We start from the raw sequence: 18551 nt of genomic DNA, 5'->3' as shown, positions 1-18551 counted from the left end.
CATTTTTGTTTTATTTCATGCATAAGAGATAAAGGAATGGGCTCTTCTTACTGGAAAGCAGGGAGTAAGGCATTACATATTAGGACATTTCATCCATTTACCATTTTGAGTGTCAGTCTGAAATTGTATTTTTCAATAAATCCTCTGACTTTCAGAAGTAAGCATAACGTCACTAAACCAGCAATTGCAACAGTTAGGTGACCCATTCAGACATCAAAACAGAAAAATAGTAAATTAAGTTAGAAACAGTGGTCTTAGTATATAGAAGCAAGCAGCTAGTAATCTAGTCACAGGGGTAGATTAAGTCTACTTAACTGACTTAACTGTAGCGACTTAGACAAGCCTTTTAACTGTCCCATATATTGTTTGTACATTGGTTAACATAGCAAACCATTGCACTCATTCTATAAGAATATTACTGAGGATTTAATCTGTGTTTTTAAAAAGCCCTGAGGTTTTCAGATAAAAATTATTTGGAGACTACTGAGTCAAACAATTACAGTGTTTCATAGCATTTAAACTGAAAAAAAAATGTGATCTCAGTCTCCAAAAATAAACTACTACTACTGTCAGACTTGTCTATACTGAAACAACATACACATTTTTGTTCCATCATCATATATGGCATTTTCACTTTGTAAAAATACTGTTTGAACAAATGTTCCCAATATAGCAACAACAAACTAACAAAAACACTGAAGGCCATAATTCCCTTGAGTAACAAATCTAATTTGTTGTAATATACCCAAGTAAAGATTCCCTCCAAAAATTAAATTCTCAGATGATACTCAATTGGGTATTCTAAGAAGCTTTGAAAGCTAAATGTAAAATGAAGTATTTTTTATTAGGTATAGGGGAAAGCAATAGGATTAATTCAAGACTTTCACAGTAGTATCTGAAACATAAAAAGAAATTCAGAAGCAGCTTGACTTTTCACACTGGGTTCACAAAGGGATATTGGCACTTTGCACAATAACCATTTGGTAGTGGTGGAGATATTGCAGTACCTCTTCATTCACGGACAGCTATTTGGATATTGAAGACTTTACCCAAATACTGACAGTCATCAGGCTACACGGTATTCTTAAGTTGGTCTCTCTCTCTTCGTATCAGTACATTCTGTATTATATAAAGCAAATATCTACTAAATTTCTACTAAACCTTGGACAAAACACACTGATATTCCATTGTTACCCTCATCTTAGGCAGAATCACAGAACGGTTGAGGTTGGAAGGGACCTCCAGAGATCATCTAGTCCAACCCTCCTGCTCAAGCAGGGTCACCTAGAGCACTTAACAAAAGTCTCTCACATGCAGGCAAATGCCCCAAACTGCAAATTCTCTATGCTGCTAGCTCTTCTCTTCCCCATAATGGATCAATAATCTCCTCAGAAGGCTCAGAGGAGATGGGTAAGGGCAACATGCCCATGAAGCTCTTTGAAGAACGTAGGGATTGCCCAGACCTGTTGTAAGGAAAGCTGACCTTATCTTACAAGAAAGGATTTAAGATAAAGAGTTGTAACAGTTACAGGGATCAGCTGACTCTCAGATGACTAGGTTGTGTAAACTTTTGACCAGGAGAGAGTCAGGAGCATCAATGTCTACTTGAGTCAGCTAGACCAGCACCAGGCAGCAGACAGAGCTCAGCCCAACCTACAGTATAAAAACAGAACAACTAATTAAAAAGAAATTTGAAGAGAGCAACTGGCTTGGGCTAGCTTAAACCCATTTATCCCCGTGATAGCATGGATTTTGAGCATATTATTTCAGTGACATTGCATTATGCTATGACCATAAACAAAATAATCTACCTTATTTATTGTCTCAGTGCAACCCACCCACCTTCTCAGCTAAAAACACAGAAGAGAAAACAGGCCTGTTTAGTCTTTCTACGTCGTCCTTGCCAAAACTACTAGTCTGCCTCATCTGATACTCATTTTTCCACTATGCCAGTACTGGGTATATCCTATTCTCCAATACTTCTGCCTCTATCATCCAACATCATGTATTTAGGTATGGGAAGAAACAGAGAAAGAAGAAACTTCCTTCACATTAAGCCTACAAGTATTCCACTGGATTACTTTTTACCTGACCTTAGAAGAAGCACATTTCTCTCCCCCTCTTTTCATTCAAACGTATTCCTACCATTTGGAAGCCAAATTAGTCACTAGTAAAACTTAGTTGAAAAAAAAATCCACGTTTTATTCATAGATGCATCTGGATGAATTCCCACTAGCACAGGAACAGCTGGAAAAATGGGAGGGAAACCCCCAGCCATACTCTCGATAAAGACTGTCTTATGACACATTAGGCTAATTTTCATCCCTTGACTATGATGTATGGAAAAACCTCCTTCTTCTTTCTTTCATCTTTTTGACATTATCTTCCCCCAGATGGCCATTCCTGAAAATTCTTACAACAATCCAGAATCTGGCGATGTTTCTGACATTTTCAGATATGATGACATGCATGTATGTTCAAAATGATGTGCCCTAAAAGTCTGATTTTCCTGACTGACCATTCTGGAACACGTACAAACGAGAAGTCCTTAGAACTGCCTGCTGAAATGGCCGTAATAATACCTTTCTATGCATAAATATTCCTACCTCTCTACCTTGCAAAGGTAATTTTGGACAGAGCCCTGATCCACCACAGATGACCTACTGACATTTACTGAAAAAAATGAACAATTCTAAAAAGATCAAATTCATTTTTAGCCTTTGTTCTTTAGTATCAGCTTGAGATAACAAGTGGTCATTCTTTTAAGTACAGAAATCCCTGAAAGTAAAGAAGAAAACTGCAAGGATATCTAGGCTCACAGACCATAAATCCTATCTTCACATATGCACCATAAGAAAGTTGTGTCTGGTGTGACAGTTTTGAAAGAAAACAACAACTCTTCCCAAAACACATTGCAGCTGAAATGCACTGTTGTTAAAATATGTTTCTAAGACAATAAAGCAGATGTTTGATTTGCTGTTTCTTCTATCAGGGATGTGTCTGTCTATGACCATCCCAATATTAAATAATGTAACATATTCGTCTACCTCTAAACATGGCTACCATTCCAGAATACCTTCTGTACAGTCCACGATTGCCTGCTAGTAATGCTTGTTATAATGTTTAACATCAATTAGAATGGCAAGGCACACATTTCCGCAGTGAAAGTCTCAAGTGGTTCTGAGAGACAGTCTCAAGTGGTTCTGAGCACAACACTTTCACCAACACAAAATTCACATAATTTCTAACCCCTTTCCAGTCCTTTGCACACAATGCAGTTTGTTATCCACCTCTCACTATTGAGTTACAAACCAATTTTTCAAGACTGCAGTGGAAGAAATGGCTGCTCTGGCTGTTGTTAGTAGCAGGAAACGGGCCAACTCTGCAGTGTTCAACAAGGCACCTTGCCAAGGCCACTTGCCTCTGCTCCATCACTCCCAGAGCCATTTGCTACACACTGCAGGAAAAGCTCTTAGAGTAAGGTGCACTGCTGGACAAACAAGTGCCAGGGGACTGCTGAAACAGTCAGCAGGAAGAAGAGGTGACTGTATGACAGAAAATAGTCTTCAAGGTGACTTAAAGGTGATTCATAAATATTAAGAATCTTGACTTTGATATAAATACCATTCTGTAGATGTAAAAGCCCTCTCTTAACACGGATATAGCTGAATGCTTTTCTAACCATTACACTGAAAACAGTTACTTACTAGCCTTAGCCTTTTTTCTTCAGCCTTCTATACTTTATACTGAAGTATTTCTTTATACTTCAAATATCCTTACTTCTCCATTTTTATTTTCAATGCTATCTAATCCAGTGTGAGGAAAAAAAAAAAAAGACCATAACTGTTCATTACTTGTTTTAGATCAAATTAGAAATGAAGGACAGATCATATGCAAGAAAAACAGATTTTGCGAGATTAAAGCTTTAAACTACATAGTTGACTAGCACTGCAGATTTCAGGCCCACACAGGAAACCCAAGTACCTAAATCATCACACCAGCAATCTTTACCAAGTTAGAGGAATGTATCTTCTAAATACTTCCTCTGAAAAAAAAGAAAGAAAAAGAATGACAATGAAATCAGTTCCCTGATGTCACACACCTGACTACAGAAAAGACCTGATCATGCACAAAGCATTATTGCCTAAGCACAGATGACTATTACATCTTGATCACTTGCTTTTACATCCCCAAAGAAATGTCAAGAAGCTCTTAAGAAAGGTTCACACTTTGTTTTATGCTGTAGGATTCTCCAATTCAACTCAGCCCAGCATCTTTAATATTTAGAAGTTCACAAAAGTAACTTTCCTCAAAACTAATTTCCTCCACCAGAGAGTATCAGAAAATATGGAGATTCCAAATACCTACAATAAAGGAGTTGATATGTTGCTGGTTCAGTGATCTCAAAATTCTGCTGGCTCCGCTATTCTGCTAGCAGAGAAATTTCAATGAAGACACTGTTGTATAGATTTTAATGAATGAAAGATCCAAAGTTACGTAGGCAGTCCTTCATCAACCAACAGCTCTTAAATTCCGTATCTCTGCAGTTAAGGTGTGTAATCTGTGGGGAATTTTTCTGCTAAGCCCTACACACAGGTAAGAAGAGTGCTCTATTCAGAAAAAGGAGACAATCAATCAATTACATTTTGTCTCCTGCCGACTAACTCTCAAAATTCTGACTTCCTTTAGGCTTTGTGCACCTGTTCACAAGCTTTAATCTGTCTAGTTTCAAGTTCTCCAAGCCAGTCATATCATTAGGCTAGCAAACAGACAAATACTTAAAAATTAGACATTTTAACAGCAATCACTGTTAAGACTTCAGATGCATGTCTGAAAACGTCATGCTAAATTTGCTAAATTATCTGCTATTTGTTTCAAATGAATACAGGAATTGCCAGACTAATCTACTAGCCATTTAATTTAGTAATCCAGTGCTTTCCTTATAGCAGCAAACAGCATATGCTTCACAGGAACACACCAAGCAAGCAAACAAAAGAAACCTGTTGCTGATACTACTGAATTTCCTGTCCACAAGAAAATTCCAGTTTTAAATTATGCTTTGAATCTATAACTATATCCACCTAGACATAAGCCATTGCCTAAAAGAGCAGCCACATTCTCCCCTGCTCTCTTGTACTAGAGGTTGCAATTGCGTAACCACAAAACGATTTGATGCACCAAGCTATCCCAACAGAAAATTGTTAAATATTTGGACAAAGTTAGTGTTCCATTAAATTAGCCCACTCAGCTCATACAATTGCCAGATCCTGCAAAAGAGCAGAGAATTTGATCAACCTTTTTTGGGTTAGATTAGCTTAGCTACAGCATGAAAGCAAGCCCAAAGATAAATGAAGGCCTTATAACACAGCAAGCAGCACCAACAAGGCTGGAAAAGCAGAAGAGGCACAGGGCTGCTCCATTCGGTAGCAAATTATTATTAGACTGGTTTAGCTTCTAGAATTTCTCTCTTAAGAAACTTAGGCTATGGCTGCACCATAGTCTGAGCCATCTTAAATCAAAACAGCTGCAACATTACCCTACATTTTTGCCCATACATGTATCTCTGTCCTTTCCCATGTGTCAGTATTGTACATTTCTGATTCAGTAACCACCTCAGCAGGTTCAGCCCACCAAAGAATCAGAAAAACAATCATTGTTTTATGCATCTGGAATTTTCCATTTATTTATTCTGCACTTACTAAGATGGGGAATAAGCCATAGTCGCTTTCAAAAACTATTTGTTGAACTTATGTCGATGTACACTTAACCTGTTTTGGTAATAGTTAAGCGTTCCCTTCTAAACCTAAAGGAATAACTAAGTCTACATTTCTTAATTTGCATTTCCAGTCACTTTCGGACTCATGCTGCATTGAAGCACCTATCATGCAGATCTTGAGCTGCACACAATTCTCCGGCAGACTCAGAGAGACCCTGATAAAGGTTCATCATGTAGCCAGTAATGCCGGGGCAGGAGGATGCTAGGGATGCTGGGTCATCCCCGGTTTTGGCTGTAGAAGAAAAGGCACCAGCAGGGCCTGCTGGACCTACGCTGGCTGTTGGCTTGCCTGGGGATCCAGCCAGACTTCCCATCCAACCCTGCAATACAGCAGAGTAGTGACCCAGTTGCTACTGCTGTGACCACTTACTGAAATAACCCTAGCTCTCCCTCTCCCTTTGGCATGGTACATGGTAACTCTTACCATTCTCTGACATACGGATTTTGAAAGAGTCATAATTTTGCTCAAGATCTGTCTTTGGCTCTGGACTTCAGTGATATTTACATCAGCATGCTCTACCATCAAAGCATACAACATAATTGATACAAGGGCCAGTTTTCAGCCTCAGTACGTGTCCTGCTGTGCTGCTAACTCCTCGTAAGTTAAGTGTCCTTTCCACTTTCCCTCTGTAAGGCAAATGACTTCAAGCTTCTTAATGTACTACGCTGAATTTTTGGTCTCTGAGTTCTTCATCCATGTTTCTGACAGCCATCAAGACCACACAGAAGTATCACTGATTATATCATGTACGAAAATGCCACATTCTAAAGTTTTAAATAGCATCCTTCAATTGTTAACTTTACAAAGTCAAGTTGAATTTCTCTTAACAATTAACTTAAGAAATCACCTAGACCATAAAGAATAAAAAAAGGACCAAATCACAAGTTTGAGTATGTGAAAGCCTACTACTTACTCCATATAATGTATTAACCTCAGAGTTTGAGACCTGTATTGCGAAGCTTTCAACAAAAACAATAAATGTGGAGGCGAAAACAGGTATTATCCACTGAATATATAGACTCTTGACGAAGCCCTCTATGTCACACAAAATTTTACTCAGTCTGGACCCCTCACACAACAGCAGGTTACAGAAAGGGTACAGAATGCATTAACTGCATTTTGTTCCAGGACACCTTTTTTCTAGGCCAACTGAGCACTTTAATGAAGAATATGAGGCACGTAACTTTTATATGTATCCTCAACCAGAAATCTCTACCAATACATGTGGACAAGCACTGGGAAAAAGAAAAATGAAAAATTAAGGGGCACAATTTTTCATCTCTTTCCAGGAGAAAGAACTGTCCGATATAAAACACACACACACACAAATCCACAACAGTGTTTAAACTTGCTCTTTTGAAAAGGTTAGTTACTTACACAGTTTTGAATGAACACATATGAAAACAAATTTCCTTTTTCTTCTTTTTCTTTCAAGTTATTTCCTTATTTTTTTCTCATTCTTACACTATACATTTCTTGGTATTAGTTCTCCAATTTGCATACTTTATCTTTTCTTCTTGCAGCATTAAATGGAAGAGAACAGAAAGGACCACAGTTCGTGCTTACCATAACTAATACTCCAAATACAGGCAGAAGACAGGAAAGAAAATATCACCAGGAAATAAAAACAGTACTGAAAAGCTGAAGCAAAAACTACGAATCTTATTGACTGCAGCCACAGTTCTGGTTGGCTGCCTTATCAGAACATACTGTCCAGAGCATTGCATACTCAAGGCAAAAAGATGTTCAGACTTCCTGACAAGAAGTTTCTCTGACTTGAAGACGTCCTGCAGAATTTCAAGTCTCTGATTAAAAAGTCTCTGACATCTCAGAATAAAAAATAAAATAAATAAATAAAAACTAACAATGCAAATTAACAAAAAACTAACAAAATGAAAGTTTAGTAGTAGGAATGTTTAGTAGAAGAATGGTGTGTAGTAGTAGACACTCATTTTCTAGTAGTAGACACTCATTTTCCAACTCATTTCTGTTTTATCCTTGATTGCTTCATGTTATAATATAGTACAACAAACACTGACCAAAGCTTATCCCCAGAGTCAGCTTTAAGCTTTCCCTCCTATATAGATTCCTCAATAAGAAACAAAGCATTAGCTAACGTGGCAGCCTCTTCTTCAGGCTGTGGGTACCTGTACATCTTCTTCCTACACAGAAATTATTCAAACACAACTCGCAGGAATGTAATTCTTTCCTGGATCTCCAATGATATTTTTTTGAGTGATACATTAGGAAGAGGAATGGAAGAGGTACACATGCAAAACAACTGCAGTCTCCTTCCTTTAGGAAACTCAAACTAAAAAACTTGTAAAAACATTATAATAGTGTTAAGAAGATTGACTGGTGGTATTCTTCCTGTAACATAAGCTTACTATCTACAGCATTGTTTTACTTAACACTTCTAACTCACTATAATGTCTTTTCATTTTTAATCACCACCAAAAAAAAGCTAATCAGAAAACAGAATAAAAATGTTACAATTTAGTTTAAAATACCGTAAGTTGTAGTAATAGCTCAAATTACTCTGATGTGCATACTTTATATGCCAGTCCCTTTCTTTTCTTAATAAATACCCACCTGTACAGCAGCATGCTTTACTTATGTCACATTATTACCTCTACCGCCCTAACAGCTTGTACTGTTCACTGAAAATTCCTTTTATTTTAGTTCATATGTGTTTGATATCTTGGACCCAGAACATAAACAGAGGACAAAAGTCCCCTAAAACTTTTAAAATATGATATATGAACTTGAAGCATCTGTGTAAAACTGAAACTCAGTAATTTTGTCTTAATTCAGAGGTCCTATAGTCCTTATCCTGGAATCAACACGCTAAAGCAAACCCACTCTCTGTACTACAGAGGAAAGACAAAAGCAGTTCTAACACAAATTGACAAAGTTAATAATTAGATTTGATTATCATAATAAATGCTAAAGCGTATGGTATCATGTACATGTACATGATTTAGATGATATATCTAAATATATCAGTCTGGCACACATGGAATTCATTATCAAAAAGTACACACACTTCATTTTATAATCTTTTTACAGGGACCCTTTCAGCACTTTCCCAGCCTTATCTCATCCTCACCAAGATTTCCATCCTCAATGGTCAGGACCACTTCATCCATCAGCAAGGCCCGAAAATCTAGCTCCTCTTCACAGCACTTGGCCTTCAAGGCTCTCAAGATCTCCTGCTGAGGGTAATCTTCTCTGATGCGACGGTCTGTTAAGAACCACAGCCTGGGAGCAACTGAACTGCACATCTTGGACTTGTCTTGCAACCTTCAAGGTTTCTTTTCAATGGAAATTCTCTAGATGGTGGAGAAGATGAGATTCTGTTAGAGTACAAAGGCTTCTATCTTCATGTTCCCCACTGTCCTGAGTCCTATTCCCTCTGTCAGTCCTTTTCACTGGAGTGTAACTTGCAACCTCCAAGTGGGGAAGCAATGTCTATGCCTAATCTGTAACAGAAGTAACAAAAGAAATAAATCCATTTACATTCAATGGCTACCTACCAAATGCTAAATTCAGGTCTTGGCTCTTATCCTAGTTTCATCCACAAGAAGTATACATTTGACCTAACTACTGGTAGCAGTAATACCACCCCCCTTTCCTGACAGAACCAAGAAGCATGCCAGAGACTGAAAACGTCTTGAGTGGCAATCTCTGAAGGCTAGAAATTCAACTTAACATTTGGGATAATTTCTTACAATTGTAAATAATTCCGCTGCTGTCCTAGGTACTGCTAAAACACCTGTGATAGGCTTTACACCCTACAAACAGGTGGATTCTCTTTCCAACATATAGAAAACAGATGACAACCAAATTCTTTCTGTTAGAAAAGTAGCCCGGACAAGAAAGGATGAAACGCATCAAAACAGAATTTTCTATAGTAGTATTTCAAGACTGATTCATTCTTACAAATATTTCACAACTACTGTGAAATATATTTAGTATTATGCATAACAGCGCTGGAAAGCTGATGGAACAAGGAGCATCAACATAATGTTATTACTAAACAATAATGTAACCTAAAGCAGAATCAAGGCTTAAATCTGAGTGTTAGCCCTCTTCCTTGCTCCAAAAAGAAAAATAACCTTTATATATAAACAGCATTAATGAATTCAACACCAAAGACATAAAGAACACTTCACATTAGAGAATTTCAATATTAGAAGTGATAAAAGCAAGGTAGTGTTCCTCTTGATTTGAACATAGAGGACTTTGACTGGTTTTGACTATATACTAAAGTATTTCAAAAGCTGCAAAACAATCACAGATACGTTAATGGACTAGAAAAAATACACTCATTTGCATATTTTTAAACAAAAGCAGGAAGCAGCATGGTGTAAGGAAAAAGAATTCTGGAAAAAAACAGGGCTGTTTTCTGCCACATATTTTAAATCTTCCTATTAAAACAAAGAGGTAAAAATCATTGTTTTCACATATACTTACGTGATTTTTAAACAGAGTTGAACTCTCAGATAGGCACAGTCATTTTGCCTGGCAGTCTTAATGACAGGACATGGTATCAGAAGATACAAGCACAGACAAGACTACAGGTATACAACTACCTTCATTTAATATTCCAACGAATTTTCACTGTGTGTGTGTGTATGTGTGTGTGTGTGTGTTGTTCTAGGCTCAAGTTTCTGCAGTAGGTATTAGGGCAGAAGGAATGTTTTGCAGCAACCCCTATAACAAGCTGATTTTTTTTCCCTTTTTTTTCTAATTGAGAAACATGTTTTTGCTATTAGTAAAGTTATTTCTTAAACAACAGAAAGATAACATTTTAGGTGGCCGCTTTTATTCCTGGTACTGGGAACCGTAGTGGCAACAAGCAAACCCTAAAGACTCTGTGACTGCTTTTCCATTCCTTTGGTAAATTAGAAGAAACAATAAAGCCGAGGACTAAAGTTCTTCATAGTAACAGACTGAAAGAAAGTAGAAGCTAGGGAAAGGCAATCACAGATGCAGACCAGCCCCTGACAGCAGGCAAGACGCTGGATCAAGAACAACGGGATAATGAGTGTTTGCTCCTTGCAGGAAAATGGGTATGAAAGGGGGTAGACTGTAAAAATATCTTTTGCATCAACAGTCCCTTTCTCCTTCAAAGCAGCTGAAAGTGAAAAGGGCAAGATGAGACTTGGGCATGCAAGTGCTGACAACTGTCAGATCCTGCCCCACTTTTGGTTTTCTCAACAATGGATTTCTCAGTGCAGTAGTATACAGAAAACTTTCTGGGGCAACACCCTCAGGTAAGAATGGGGACAAGCTATATTTTTCAGAAATGGCACTCTTACAGCACACTTCAGAAGGCTTCTTGTCAATTTACCTTTATTTCTGCTATTTGCATGCATCACTGGGGAGACCAAACAGCCCCACCTACCGTTTCTCTTTTGAAAAGCAGCTTTATCTAGCAGGATAGCATAGCTAATTTTAAAAAAAAAAAAAAAGCTATAGAACATATAGAACATAAAAATATACTAGACAGACTTTGTCATGGTTTTAAAAAAATCGGAAGCCATTATAAATCTTCAGGCTGTTTTTTGTTGGTTTGTTTTGTTGTGAGGTTTTTATGTTTGTTCATTTTTTTTCTTGGTACTGGTTCTAACACTGGTACAAAAGAGCATGTATGTTCTGTACTGCAACCTTCTCCCTATTTTTGCTTGCTACTAACATGATTTCTTTGCCAACAGAGATCTGCTCCCATTTTTCTTACATCTCTTTTCTACATGGCCCCAATTCTAACCCTTTAAATCGGTGGAAATTATGCCATCACCTCCCCTGATTGCCATTTCAGCACTTCCTTACTTAAAAATCAGCAAAGCGTTGAAGAAAAAAGAAAACAAATATATATATGTTTTCTTTTTATATATAAAGGATATATAGATATCCTTTTCTTCTCTCCATCTTTCTTCTGTTTTGTAAGGAGCTAGAGCACTCCAATCCAACTACCATATTAAACCATCAACCATATCAAAAATACCTTGTACATGTATTCATCTCCCTCCTAATAGTTCGTCTATTTTTTCGAAATCTTGAAAGTTTTATAAATGTCTATACTAAGGCTAAGGCTCACATCTCAACATAACATCGGCAGGTTGCAACCTTAGGTCTTGACATAAAGATTAAGGAACTCACTTTAGATCAAGCTTTAAGTCTGTGGCAGGGGCATAAATGTGTAATCCATACTATAGGGTCCTTGACCTCCTAACCAATACCAATTTTCTTCCACCAAGAGTAATATTCCCATCAACCTACCATTCTGTTCCTAAAAACAGAATCTACTTACTGAATTCAGCCTCTCCTTATAATCTCTATTTTGATCATGTAAGAAGTCTCATGGAACACAAAACCTGCAATTTACCCTATTAACCCAAACATCTTAACAATCCCTCCCACATCCTCAAGAAAATGGTCTGTAGGAGGAAAGCTTGCCTTGCAATCAGATGCACAAGAATATTAAGCTCTCAAGTTGGATTTCCAGAATTTTTCCCTGAAAACCAACTCCAGCCATTTCAATTTAAAAGACATAGCCTGAGACAATGCTGGGTGTGCGTTAAGTATTTCCTAATCCATGTGAACACCTATTACAAAATATATATATGGGGAAGAGCAGATGTTTAAAAGTCTTCAAGACAACCAGTTTAAATGCAGTTTTTCCTCAAAGTTACTACAGTCAATTTAAGTGGAATTTTTCAATAACTAATGGATTTACAGAACAAAAAGCAACAAGGAAAAAAAAATATAGACTTAGCTGCATAAAACAGAATGGGAGAGGTAAAAGGGTGGCATCAAAGTTCTGTAACAGAAATCAAACTGTGTACCAGACTAGCCAAGAAATCACTGCCGCATCTACTTCAGAGAGATGCCGTGTGAACTTCTCAATTTATACAGAAAGTTGGTGGAACCTGAACTTTCAGCCGTGGCATCGCTGTATTGCTTAACCTAGGTTCATTCTGGCATTCACATAGCAGTTTCCTCCCTTCCCCATCACATGCAAATCTATTTCTTCCTGCATTCCTTGAATCTGTAATACACCTTTAGCAGCTGTTGTAGCAAAAGCAGTCACCGTGCTACTTTTCTACTTTACATCATACAAGAATACGTTTTACTGGCGTAACAGGGAATTTAGCCAATCATATCAGCTGTCCAGAGAGATCTGGAAATCTGAAGAGCACCCTTTTTCCCTTGAAGGGGAATTTTGAAGCTCTCTTCAAACAGAAGAGCTTTAAGGACATTCTTCCACAAAAGAAAGATTGGCCTCCCTTGTCCATTTACTCCTTGTCCTGTCTTCAACACCAAACAGCAGGAGCAAAAATGGACTAGCTACTTCTTCTTTTTGATTGTACAGTATTTTCCCCTAAGCTGAAACAAGGAACTGATTATTAGGATATACTAATTCATTTATGTATTATTGATAACTGTGTGACGTTAAAGGTATCTAGTACACAAAAAGATTGTTCCATATCCCTTCTATTCAAAATGCAACTGCTCAGTGCATTTGTATATTAAAACAAGGCTAGGTTGTTTCTTCCCAATGGGAATTACAAATGGGATTCTAGATGTTTTGCAGCATTAGAAATCGATGTGATCTAGCTATCTCAACTGCCTGACTTGTGATCCTATGCATTGTAGGCAATGGGAGTCTGCTGCAATCTGGGAAACAAGTTATTGGAACAATTATTATCAGCAGCCCCTCCCGGAACCACCTCTTTTTTTAGTCCTTAGCTCAGACTTTTGGCTTCGGTTACAACACTGTACTGCTAACATAACTGCATGGATTTTAGCAGTTAACAGAGAGGTACAACATAATCTTAGTTTTAGCATACCTCTAGGCATGCTTAATCCCGACAGCTCAGATCATGATAATAAAAATCTCACAGAAGTGAGAAGGAAAGAGCAAAGAGACTGACAGCCATGATTGCCATGGGAAATGGAGAACTAGGAAAAATTTAACTCCGAGCAGTCATCTCACTATGAATAACACTGCACTTCTACATTTATCATTAATGCATATCCCTTAATACTTTTTTTTTTCCCAGAATAGTGTTATTCAAGATGGAAAAAGGTATTTTGCTCTCGTTCCTATCTTAAATTAGCTAAGGCTTGAAACTGCATATATACTTCCAGAAAACATTTTCTCTACCATTACAGCAGCTTCTAGAATGCTGGTTTGGAGGCCACACCTCAAGATACTAAAGACCTAAAAACCATTTGTCAGACACTCCTAAGTTATAACAAGGGAGATACCTCAAGGCAGAATTATAATGGCAATGTCAGGTATCAGATTGGTTAAGCACTTAGCTAAGGTTTGTGCAGCATATGACCCAGCATATGATCCATCACATCCTTGCCGTGGAAGTCTCTGTGTCACCCTAGTGAGAACAGGGCAGTATCCGAAACACCCCAGAAATATGACTTTCCTATGCCATAAGAAGAGCAGGTCTGAAAACAGCTCTTTCAAGCATAAAGAACAATTAATTCTGTTCCCCATAAGATACCAGAATGATGATTATCTAAAGAAAACCTTAAGATTTATGGATAAATTCATTCACGGATGAATATAACCCAAGGTGAAATATACTGACATTAAAAAAAAAAAAAAAAAGACATCTTAAACCACTTCTAAAATTGCTTGAGAAAAATAAGCCCAACATAAATCAACTCATTCCTGACACTGCTGCTCTACGGTGATGGTTAAGGACAACCTGAAGAAAAATTCCTCTCTTGTCTACCAGAGACTTGTTTTCATCAAGCTGTCACATAACTGTTTGAGAATCTTTGGAAAGAACAAATTTTAAAAAACGAAAAATCTTAAAATTAAAATACGTGTTTAAATGCATTTTATATAATACGTTGAGCAGCTGCAGTGCAATCTGTCCAGTGCTGCTGCATTATCATCCGCCCTCTATACATGCAGCACAGAATTTAAAGTCACTGCAAGCAGGTAAACCCCAAGCACACCTCTGAAAGCACAGCTTGCTTTTCACCTCCTTTTCCATGTGAGATTTGTAGACTGCAAGAGTCAGAGGATACAGAAAGACACTAATCTTTCCCATGCATTCCCAGTACAACCCTCCACCCCTGCAACTGCACTCCCTGCGATGGCTTTCATCCGCTCTTCCCCACCTTTGCACGGAGTGATGTTAAAGATGCTAGCAGCAATCCTTCCAGGCACGATTGCCTGTAAAACGCTGGCATCCACACCCCCAGCCTTTCCTCATATATGTTCATGCTTGCAAGTAGGTGACAACATTCCTCATTCACACACCCCAGTTCCTGATCGCCAGGGAATAATCTACCCTCTTCCCCCCCAGAAACACAAGGCAACATCAGCTGGTCAACACCAGCCAACATCAGCTATCCTACTTCCGCCTCGGTATTTTTTGTCTACAACTGGCTCACAGCTTTTTCATCCCCCTCTGCTCTGCATGGCGTGTACGTGTGCGCACGGCCGCGCAAATAAAGCACACGTTTCCTCCAACATCAGCCGCTTTCCTTAAGAGAGGGTCTTCCGCCTCTGTGCGGGTTCCTCCGCAGCGTGGCACAAAACACCCCTCTCCCTCCCGATCTGTGCGTGCAGCCCCTTTTCCCTCCTCCCTTCCCCCACCCTACGCTCGGTCTCTGTGCATGCTTCTCCTAGCGCCTGGCGTGGGGGAAGGGACACACGCACTGTATGAATGAATGGGCCGAAGGGACTTACCAGAAATTTGGTGCCGGAGGAGCGGAAGACGATGAAGGTGCCAAAGAGGTGCTTCCTTCGGCGTGCCGAGCGCTGCTTCGGTCCTGGCTCCGTGAGGACGTCACGTGTCGCGGCAGGTACCCCTTCTCCCGGATCCCCACTACCGCTCGGAGACGGAGGGCAAGCAGGTCTTCTGGATGCCTCCTCTGCACCGCACTCCGACGGAGGGAAGGGTGCTGCTGAAGCTCCCAAAGCACGCACGGAACGACGACGGGAACGCTCCCCTGCACCTGGAACTGTCAGTGTCCACCTGATGCCTCAAGGACCAAGGCAGGTTTCTGAAGGGGGAAAGGGGAGTGAATGACCGTTAAGGCAGTTACCAAACTGAACTTCCCTGTGGGAGAGGAGGGATGGGACGAAGGGAAAAGAATACTGGTGTGGAGCTGTAGTTCTGTGTGTGAGATAGATTCAATCCCTGTGTCTCTACTTCCTCAGAGCTAAACCCCTAAAGGAGCCTGAAGACACCAACACCTAGGGAGGAAAAAGAAACACCCCCATCAGGCACAGACAAACATACAAAGATACCTAGTAAAATGAATTCAAATGGAAGAAAAGGTACTATACAAGAGAGCAAGAAGAACCAAAAAGAGACATGATGAACCAATCAGGTGAAACGTGCAACTTCAGATATTTTCCAGAAATATACTATCACAGAAACCCATTTTGGGGGGGGCGGGAGGGGAGGAAAAACAACACCAACAACAGAAGCTTCAGCAGTTTGTTCGTTTACTGAGGAACGCGTGCTTGAAGGAAAGGTGAATCTGTGTCGACACGTGAACACGCGAAGAGATTCCGTTCTAAAACCTAATATTCGCACTCATTTGTGACTCCCGAAACCCCTCCCCCCGAGGAACACTCGGAATCCAAATCAGAAGACCGGAGCAAAGTGCGCGGCGGGTCAGGAGCGCATCCCCGTGTGTCAGACCCCCGGGGCCGCTTCCCAGCGGTGCCGCGCACACAATAAGCCACACGCCCGGGGGATGCTCCCTCAGCCGCCGGGGCTCACCGGCCCCGCGCTGCCACACTTCGCCGAGGGAGCCGGCGGCAGCCGAGCCGCCTCTCCCACCGTCAGACAACAAAAGAGCCGCAGGGACCTCGCTCCGGCCGCCCCACCGGGCGCACACCGGCCCCGACCCGCGCCGCCGCCTCGCAGCCCGGGGGCGCGCAGCGGAGCCCCCCCCCCCCATCACACACACACACACACACAGACGCACACCCGCACCCACACCCCGGTGCTCCGGGGGGCGGTCTCGCCGATGACCCACCTGGGCGCCCGGCCCGGCCCGGCCCGGCCCGGCCGCGGGGTGGGAAGGCGGCGGCGGCAGGTCGGAGCGCTGCCCCGGCTCCGCGCCGCGATGCACAATCACCATGGGCGCAGCGCGGCGGCGGGGCGGGACGGCCGAGGGGACGGTCCCAACCCCCCGGGCGCGGCGGACCCCACCCCCGGGCTCGCGGCCGCTCAGCCCGACATCTCGCCCACCCGGCCGCCGCCGAGCCCGAGAGGAGCGGAGCGGAGCCGCGGGGCTGCGCGCGCCCCCGCTTCGGCACCGCCCGGGCCCAGGCGGAGGCTGCGGGGCGAAGCGGGCTGCGGGGAGACGCGCCCCGTCCTCCCCCTCCTCCCCCTCCTCCTCCTCCCCGCGGCTGTTCCCTGCGCCGCCGCCCCCCGCTCCAGCCACGGCGCGGCCCCCGCCGCGCTCGCTCCCGCCGCCCGACTGAGGCGGTGGCGGCGGCGCCCAACGGCCGCGCGCGGGGGGAGGGGGCGCGAGGCGGGGCGCGCAGCTCGCGGCGGGGGCGGGCGCGGCAAGGCAAGGCGCGCTCCCGCCTGACGGGGCGCCGGGCGCGCGCAGCCCCGAGCCGCAACGGCTGCCCCGAGCCGCCGGGCCCGGCACCGCGCCCCCCCCCCCCCCCACGGCGCTTCGGGCTCCGCAGCGCCCCCCTCAGGCAGGGGCAGGAGGGACCGGTCACGCCGAGCCCGCGGTGCCGCGTCCCGACCCGGCGGGACAAAAGGGGGCCTCGGGCGGCCGGGCCGGGCCGTGCCCAGTCTGTCCCGCAGCCCCCTGAGGTGTTTCCAGCCGTGCTGTGCCCCGTGCCACCGCCGCCGGCCCACAGCACGGCACAGGTATCCCGAGGCGGCATGGCGAAGTGTATGATGCCTGTCACGCTTCCCTCCGCTGCTGTTGGCATGTGGCACGCGACGCCAGAACCTTTGTCCTTCGTGTGACAGAGAAACGTGTGACATATCCCACACACCACCTGCCATACAACATCACATGTTTGACATACCCAGTGTGTAGCCTGGGCTGCATCATCCCTCGCTGCTATCATTCCTCTAAAATAATAACTGTTGTCAACAAATGAATATGACACATTCGAGGTATTAACCAACACCTTGTTTATCAGTTTCTGTGGCACACCTACTCAGTTTCCTCCATACCACACCACAACACACGCTACAGCTTATTATCTGTGTATTTCATGTTGACAGCCACAGACCCCAAAATACATGCCAAGCACACTTTCACACAACACACCTGATGATTCTTTCTCTTCCACATCTCCTATACTTTCATATATGGCCGAATTTAGGCTCTCAGCATAGGATTGCTTACTAAGCAGCACACATTGACAATCCCCTAACTTCTACATTACACCTGTCAATTGCCTTATTTCCTTCTCATGAGTGGTGTGACCAAAACGCTCCCTGTATGACACTCGCATATCTAACAACCCTAGTACAACCAGCTGCCTAGTCACCACAACTGTCAGCAGGATATTTCCAAGAACTTCTCAACTATGCAATGGTGTTAATTATTTTGACATGTGCCATGTGTATAGCAAACCCACACCACTGCCCCACAGGCACTGAGGGGCACGTACATGGATTCCACGTATATAAACTACCGTTCATACATGTGACGCAGAGTTCTATTCCGTCCATCACCACAGGATCAGAAAATTGGTGAAACTGGAAGGCACCTTTGGAGACTGTCTAGACCAGCCCCCCT

The 18551-nt window shown here is 42.2% G+C and overlaps 1 protein-coding gene across 4 annotated transcripts in view; it reads right to left on the bottom strand.

The window, feature by feature from the left end:
- Positions 1–17231, bottom strand: part of RIMKLB (ribosomal modification protein rimK like family member B) — a 48570-nt gene extending 31339 nt beyond the window's left edge. The window contains exons 1-3 of one of the 4 annotated variants that reach the window (XM_080575253.1): positions 16812–17231; positions 15508–16017; positions 8887–9109 (exon numbers count right to left, since the gene is read on the bottom strand). In XM_080575253.1, coding sequence (XP_080431379.1) covers positions 8887–9061 — 175 coding nt within the window. In that variant the 5' untranslated portion in view covers positions 9062–9109; positions 15508–16017; positions 16812–17231. Of the gene's footprint in view, positions 1–8886; positions 9110–15507; positions 16018–16811 lie in introns of those variants that run through there. The other 3 variants (XM_080575250.1, XM_080575251.1, XM_080575254.1) reach the window with 3 other exon arrangements.
- Between the last annotated feature and the right edge of the window lie 1320 nt (positions 17232–18551).

The sequence above is a fragment of the Anser brachyrhynchus genome, assembly GCF_964034855.1.
Source record: "Anser brachyrhynchus genome assembly, chromosome: 1".
In the NCBI taxonomy this organism is placed as follows: domain Eukaryota; kingdom Metazoa; phylum Chordata; class Aves; order Anseriformes; family Anatidae; genus Anser; species Anser brachyrhynchus.
This window is presented reverse-complemented; position numbering and strand designations above follow the sequence as displayed.